Source organism: Sodiomyces alkalinus (genome assembly GCF_003711515.1).
Source record: "Sodiomyces alkalinus F11 unplaced genomic scaffold SODALscaffold_8, whole genome shotgun sequence".
NCBI classification, from domain to species: domain Eukaryota; kingdom Fungi; phylum Ascomycota; class Sordariomycetes; order Glomerellales; family Plectosphaerellaceae; genus Sodiomyces; species Sodiomyces alkalinus.
In genome coordinates this window covers 1362222-1370452 of record NW_021167086.1, presented here as the reverse complement: position 1 = coordinate 1370452, position 8231 = coordinate 1362222, and the positions used below count along the sequence as shown (strand labels likewise).

The following is an 8231-nucleotide window of genomic DNA, read 5'->3' as shown; positions in this document are numbered from 1 at the left end:
GTTACGGGTTAACCCCGATATGAAGGATCCGGCTATACTCCGGATCTTCCCAACTACGCGCTTAGTTAACGAACCTATATCGCCTAGTTATCGCTACGTTATAGCTAGCCTAGCACTATAGACTTTTCTTCTCTTCTTTCTTCCTGCCTTAGTTCTAGATAATCTATTATTAGGACCTCACTTAGTGCCACGACCCATAACTAGTCGTTTTTAGTCATAAAGGCTAAAGGCTAGTAGAAGCTGGATATAGTATAACTCGGTGCTAAATAAAGGAAATCCTCCGTAATAAATTACCTAGTAAACCCAAAATAGAATAACTAGACCGCAGGAATTAAGGTTTACGCCCTATACCACTCCCCGGAGGCTATTTTAGTAGCTAAAAGATAGGCCTCTAAAGCCTGTATACGTCTTTTATTACCGAATAATAGCGGTAAAGATAGCGGTAGGCCTGCTAGTGCTTCCCGTAGTAAGGGTATTATATTAATCGTAAGACTATTAAATACTATTAGGCCCTTCCCGCTCACTTTTATAGCTCCACGGTAAGGATCCTAGCCTATCTTATCTATAAGCTTTTTAGTAAATCTTAAAAGGAAGGGATAGCTATCACGTTATCGAATATTCAAGAGGTAGTAAAGGAGATCACCTCTAGCGAGCTTAATAAGTGCCTTATAAAGGTCTGGACGAAGTTATTTATACTCGAGGCTTAGACTAGCGAGACTACACGACTAGAAGATAGGACTATTAACGTCGAATTTCGTAGCCACCACCATCTCTTATAATATATCGAGGTCCTACTAATCGTATATAAGGCTATATATTATAGTAACTTTAGTCTCTTTCGCGATATTATCCCTTAGCTGCCTATCTTCTTTTAGGGTAGTAAATCGTAGAAGTATAGCCTAGAGATAATATATTTTGCCTGGCTCTTATATCCAGATATATTAGACAGGAAGGTATGTAATAGTATTCTATAAGGAGGTCTTATTTAGTGTATCACTGCTACTAGTAGCTATAAAGCTATCGACCTGTTAATTAAGTATATTAATATATCGTATACGCTAGATTTTAAGTATAATAAGAACTCTACTCACGATATCTTATCCACCTTTAAGAGACTAGCTCTAAATAATAACTATATCGCTATTATTCGTAAGGCTATAGAAAGCTTCCTAAGAACTAAGCAGAAAGGAATATATATTCATAGGCAGGCCGCCTATTATATTATAGAGTATGCTTATAAGCTATATAATAACGGAGTTATACGTCCTCGGTATCACGAAGGCCCTATCCTTAATATACCCGATATCTATAAGCTTAGCTAAGAAGCTCTTCTTAAACGTCTAGAGGATTTTAACGATAGTGTTAAGAAACCTTATAATCCCGGTCAATAGGGGGATATGCCTAGTACGGCTAAAAAGAAGGATATAATTAAGTATTATAAGAAGGGCAATCGTTTATTTATAAATAGAGAACACGACCTTTAGACTAAGGGCTTTAACTAGGACGATTAGAGTAATAACTACGTTAGTAACTACTATATAAAGTGGCTACCCTGTAATTATATTAAGTCTATAGCCTCGGAAGTAAGTAATACTATAGGATATATACTATCTTTATATACTAAGGCTTATAATATAATAAAAACTAATAGTAAAATAAGAAATAGGTGATAATTACTTCCGTAGTTACCCCTAAACCTAGTATCTCTCCTTAAGCTATTTATTTAAATAACTCCTTAGTATTTATAGTAGTAGTATAACTAGCGCCGCTTTATCGTTAATATCGTTACTAGTATTACTATTACTATACCTCGCGATATATACAATATCCTATCTTTTTCGGAAGAGGAGCGACGTATATTCTTTCGTTTACTATCTATATACTACGATACTATACTGACTCTAGTACTAGGACCGGGTAAAAGACCTAAGAAACACAAGTAGCAGTAAAAGCGCCCTTAGAACTAAAAGGAGCCCTATATTCAATAGGTAGTCGCAAAGATTGAAAAGGTAGGGTCAAATAAGGAACCAGGTATAATTATAATAGGATTATAATAGGGTTAGAACGTGGGTATAGCTAAAGAATCAGATTAATCGCTAGCCTCCCTCTTTAAAGGGGAGGCTCCCTCGCTCCTTAAGACTACGCTCTGCTCCTCGAGGACTACTTATTTACTTCCTCGAGGGCTGCCTTATTTGCTTCGAGGGATTATCCTATTTACTATATAACGACTTACTTTATTTATGCCTTAAGGGGTCTTAGACTAGGTATACCTAGACCCTTATAGGTTTATACCAGGGACTTATTATAACCGCTACTATAGGCACCTGATATAGCGACCTCCCCCGGATACTCCTATCCTTAGGAGCGCCCGGTCTATGCCGGCCTCTTGGCTTCTCTAAACCTAGTCTCCGAGTCCGACTCCTAAAACCCCGATACCCCGACCTAGAGCCCTCTATAATATGGCCCTGTTAGGTCCCCGCTTAGTCCCCACATAGAGCCTTTTCGGCCGTGGCTCTAACCCGGGTATATACCCCTCCCTTTATTCTAGTAATAAAACTACTAAAGCTAATATCCTACTTGGGACCCTAATAGGTTCTAGGATAGTTCCTTTTAAGGCCTTCGGGTCTACCCCCTTTATTCTCCTGGGTTATCCCTTCGATTAACTTATAAAGATTTCCGAAGCTAGTATTATATGGGGCCCGTCGATACTCCTTCTGTGAACTTCGTAGCTTCCTCCTTTATACTAAAAATAGGTACCTATATAACTGCTATTAGGGATATCTCGTAATCCTGCCGTTATTCCTCTTTCTATTATTTTCTTCCTCTTCCTATTCTTTTCTTCTTCTTCTATACTCAGTTTTTCGGTCGGGTTACCCTTTTTTCGGTAAGTCCTGCCTAATCCAAAATATCGCGTACTAACGATTTATAGTCTTAATTAATAAATCAATTAATCCTCCGTCGTATAAGTAGTCCCTATATATCTCTAGTCTATAATACTGGCTAACTACACGCTATAGTATAGTTACTATACCTTCCTAAGAAGATAATAATAATAATAAGCGCACCGCCACTCCTACGAGTGTAACGGGATCCTCTAAGAGGATTAAGATCGTGGTTACGGCGTCGACCGTATAGTCCGCTAGGCAGTCTGCCCCGTAGCCAGCTACGCTAGAGCCTCCTACTTCCACTACGGCTACGTCGTTGTCGACTACTATACCGTTAGTCGCTCCCCGCTAGAAGGTAGTAGATATCAGTATAGGCGAGGATCTAAGGGCCCCCTATATACGTTATACGGGTAAGTTAGCAACGATTAACTTTAAGGAAAAGACGCACACTATCCAGGCCAAGACGTGCCGATACGCCGATAACGGTCAGCGTACGAATAAATACCACTACTACTCTAAGTATAATAGCCTTAAATACCGCGTGGTAAGTTATATATCTTTATTATTATCCCTATAGCTATAGTTCCTCCCTTTATAGACCACTCCGTAGACCCGTTTCTAATATATATAACAGCTCCCTATTGCCGGTAAGAACGCTACCGAGTAGCTATAAAAGGTTTTAGTTATCGCTATCGAGAAAGGTAGCCTAAACGAGAGCCGTCGTATAAGTATTACTATATCCCCTTATTAACCCTATATAGTACCCTTACTAATCGGTACTAGGCTATAGTAGTCCGATACCAGGTTATCCTTAAAGAGGCTCTAGGTTAAGTAATGCTAGAAGTTAACTGGTTATCTGCTAAGGAAGCTATAGCTACTCGGCGTTAAGCTAAAGAAGTTACCGACGCCCGCTAAAAAACGGCGGAAGATATCCACGAGAGGCTTAATAGTATAGAGTCGATCCTTAAGTAATTCGTCGGGCTATAGTAGTAGCGTCTAGCCGTTAAGTAAAAACGCCTCGATATTAAATAATAATACCTTATATTACACGAGCGCGACCTCGCGGCCTAGGAGCGGATAGCTACTACTTTCAAGCAGATAGCCGCTCTTAACCTAGCCCAGGCTTAGGTCTAGGAAGACCTGCCTACACCCTTAGGGTCTACCTTAGCCCCCGCGGGGGTTATCTTTACAGGTAACGATATATTTAGTAATAGTAGTCCTGCGTAACCTTAAGGCTTTATGCCGTAAGGTCCCTAGGGTCCCCTGGATTCTTATAAAGTGCCCGACGATAACGATATAGTGCCGGCCTTATTAGTGAAGAAGGGGAAGAAGGCTCTAACGCCCTTAACTCCTTTATTAGGGAAGAAGAAGAAGAAGTAGTAGAAGGCGAAGACGCCTCTATCTCTACGGCCTTTGATACTATCCGCGGGTAGTAGGTAAGAGCGGGGAACGGCGGTTACTACTACGGGGCAGAGCCAGGTATATATAGAGGATAATAATAACGAGGTGGCTAGGCGGGAGCCTACCCCTCTAGACGATAAGTTAGTGGGGTTTAAGGACGCCCTAAAGGGGCTATAATAATATATATAGAGGAAATAGATTTTCTTTTAGGTTTTTTACTAGCCTTCGGGTTAGGTTTTCCTTTTTTTTTTAACTAGCTTTAGGGTATTCCTATTATAACCCTAACGGTCCTAACTATACTTCGCTATAATATAATCGTGTCCTATCGTGACGGGTAATTAAGGGGAAAAGCAGAGGTAAATAAAGTTTAAGGGCGATAAGCTATCACACTAAAGGAATAAGAACGGGGTCGGCGTTACGCCCGAGAAAAAGAAGAATAGTAAACGAGGTAAGGACGCCTAATAATAAAAAGGGCGGTAATTAAGGGTAATAAACGCTAACAGAGGAAGAATATTAAATAAGGCGATAACGCCCCTAGGGTCCCTATCTGGATTAAGGGGGGGTCCCTGCCTAAGGATTTATCTCCACGACCCACTAAAGGGTTTTACTAGGTTAATATAGCCGATACGTGCGCCGTGTCTCTATTAGGTCCCCTACGGGAATAGTATAGGAACCTATTATATTCCTAGTAAGTCTTATTATCTGTAAGGAGGAGGAAGGATAGAGTAACGCCTTACGTCGTGTCTATAAGGTCTCCTATAGAAATAGTGTATAAATCCGTTTAGTTCCCTAATATTCTCGCTTTAAAGTAGGCGTCGACGAGTTCGTCGGGGATATTCCGCTTCGGCTCCTAGGTATTTTCTTTATCGCTATAGCCGGCCTATTTAATTAGATACTAGCGCCGTTTACCCTAATATCGATAGGCTAGGATAGCTTCGACCTTATACTTATCCGAATCTGGTTTAATATTAATTACGGGTGGCTCCGGCTATAACCTATCGCGGGACCTCTATAGTTCTAGTAGGGAAACCGGGAAGACGTTATAAATCCTTATACCCTTTAGTAGTTCTAACTAGTAGGCTAGGCTATACGTGCCGACGATCTTAGTTACTAAACTTATCGCTAAGCTTTTTCGAGGGTCTTTTCTATCGGATATTCTTCGTGGATAGTAAGACGTACTCGCCCACCTTAAAGGAGCGCTAGGCATGGCCGTTATTATAATACCGTTTATAGGAGGCCTACGCCCTCTTAATAAGATCCGAAATAGACCGGCGCTAGGCTATAAGGTGTTCCGCCCGGGTCTTAGCTTCGGCGGCGCGGACCTCGCCTACCCTCGGAAGCTATACTTTATTAGGTCCTCTTAGGTTATAGCCTATTAGAGTATCGGATAGGGTATGACGTATCGTAGAATACCACGCTATATTATAGGTGAACTCTGCTAACGGTTGCCGGTTAACCTAGTTATCCTATTCCTACGAGTAGAACACACGAAGATAGTGCTCGAGGTTCTGGTTCTACCGCTCCGTCTATCCGTTAGTTTATAGGTGCTACGCTATAGATAGGCGCCTGGCTATACCTAAATATTGATATAGCGTTACCTAAAAACGGCTGATAAATAGCGAGCCTTAGTCTAATATAATACCCTTAAGCAGGCTAAAAGTACGAAAAACGTGATACTATAGGGACTTAGTAAGTCCTTCTACTATTAGGGCACTACTCGTGGGTATATAAATTGAGTACTTTATTAGGCGGTATACTATTACGAGGATAGTATCCCTTTTACGGCCTAGGCCGTGGACCGGCGGTAGCCCCGTGATAAAGTTAATAGATATCTCTATAAAGGGGCGCTAGGGCACTAGGAGACTCGCTAGCTCGCTATAAGGCTTATAGTGCCACGGCTTAGTACGCTAATAGATAGTATGGGTGGGTATAAACTACCGGATATCCCTGGGTAAATAATCCTAAAAGTAGAAGTCCGAAATCCTCTTAATAGTCCTCGTAACCGTATAGTGCCCTACGCTAGGCCTATTATAGCAACACTATAGGACCTTTTAACGGAGGCTAGAGTAGTCTAGCATAAAAACGCGATTCTTATAACGAAGGATACTACTACTCCTAGACTAATATCCGTACGTTATATTATTACCGTGGGCCTTACGCTATCTAGTATAAAAAGGGTTATCCGCTTACGCCTTTACCACCTTTTCTAGTAAGGTAGGGGTATTAAAAGCGGGGAAATTACGGTTAAAATCGGGGGCAGGGCGGGAACTATATTAGTTCCCGATAAGGCCTAAAATAAAATACCTTAATAAGCGCTCTAAAGAAAGATTATCCGTTTATACCTCTACTACCTTTTCCGGTAAAGGGGAGTTAAGAGCGGGAATAGCGCGGGTACTATACTAGATCCTATATAGGCCTAAGGTAAAACGCTTCGAAATAGACTCTATAGAGGAAAAGAGGTTATCCGCTTACGTCTTAACCACTAAGGTAGGAGGAGCGGGAAATTCATAACCGGGGCTATTACGGGAACTACCCTAGTTCCCGATATAGCCGATAATAAAACGCTTCGAAAAAGGCTCTACCGTCTTAGCCCGGTCAGTAACCAGGGCGCGCTTATAGGGCGTATGTTAGGGCTTCCTTAATAATCTATCTGCAGGGTTTAATATCCCCGGGCGGTACCGAATCTTAAAATCAAACGGGGCGAGCTCCTTAAGCCCCCGTGCGTGCTGCCCCTTAAGCTTCGGCTTATCTAGTAGGTGGCGATAGTTTAGGTGGTCTATTAGGACCACTATAGGGCTCTAACTATAGGCTATATAGTGGTGCTATATCCGAAAAGACTCGATAATAGCTATAAGCTCGGAGTTAGGCGTACTATAATTAAGCTCCGCCCTATATAGCTTACAGGATATAAATACTATAGGGCACTATAAACTATCCTGGAGTTAACTAATAACGGCGCTAATTGTAAAGGCAGACGCGTCGGGTTTGATACATATAGGCAGGGCGGGGTTAAAATACTATAAGACTAGTGCCTTCTAAAATAGTAGCTTTATTTCCTCGAACGCGGTCTAGGCCTACTAGGAAAGGACGAGGACCCTAATATATCCCTCTTTTAAGTGGTCTATAAGGGGGACGGCGACCTTAGAGTAATTCCGGATAAAGCGCCTATAAAAACCCATAAAACCTAGGAAGACCTGTATCTTCTTAACACTATTAGGAAGTTATTAGTCGCGGATAGCCTTAACGCGAGCTGGATCTATACGTACCCTATCAGGACTATAAATAAAACCGAGGAATTTAACGTCTTTAGTCTCGAATTCGCACTTATTAGGGTTAGTATATAAGGACTACTACCTAAGCCTTACGAGGACCTCGCGGATATACACATAGTGGGTGACTAGGTCTTTACTATAGATAAGGATATCGTCGAGGTATATAACGTAAATAGTGTTAATAAGGCCTATTAGCGCCTAGTTAATATATTATTAGAAGCTCGCGGGGGCGTTAGTTATCCCGAATAGTATAACGAGGTACTCGTAGTGACTATATTTTATCCGGAACGCCATTTTCCACTTATTACCCTCCCGAATCCGTAACCGATAATACGTATCTTTAAGGTCTAGCTTAGTATAGTACTACGCTAACGATAACCGATCTAGAATTTCGTGGATTAGGGGCAGGGTGGTATAGTCCTTAACGGTCACCTTATTTAACTCTTTATAGTTAATATAGAGGCGTAGTTTACTACCCTTCTTAGGGACGAATAGGATAGGGGCGCCGGATAGACTAGTAGACGGTCTAATCTATCCTTTTATAACGGTATCCTGTAAGTACTAATATAGTACCTTAAGCTGTTATATAGCAAGAGGGTAGATAGGACTATACGGCCGCTTCTTCCCTTCCTCGATCTTAATAGCGTAATCCTACTACTAGTATATCGGTAGC

The 8231-nt window shown here is 41.4% G+C and overlaps 1 protein-coding gene across 1 annotated transcript; it reads left to right on the top strand.

Annotated features, from left to right (window-relative positions):
* Positions 1–989: 989 nt before the first annotated feature.
* Positions 990–1322, top strand: SODALDRAFT_281282 (hypothetical protein; the record flags this gene model as incomplete). The annotated part of the gene is made up of 1 exon (XM_028608277.1): positions 990–1322. A coding segment is annotated over one exon (333 nt), but the record flags the coding sequence as incomplete, so codon positions are not given.
* Positions 1323–8231: the final 6909 nt, after the last annotated feature.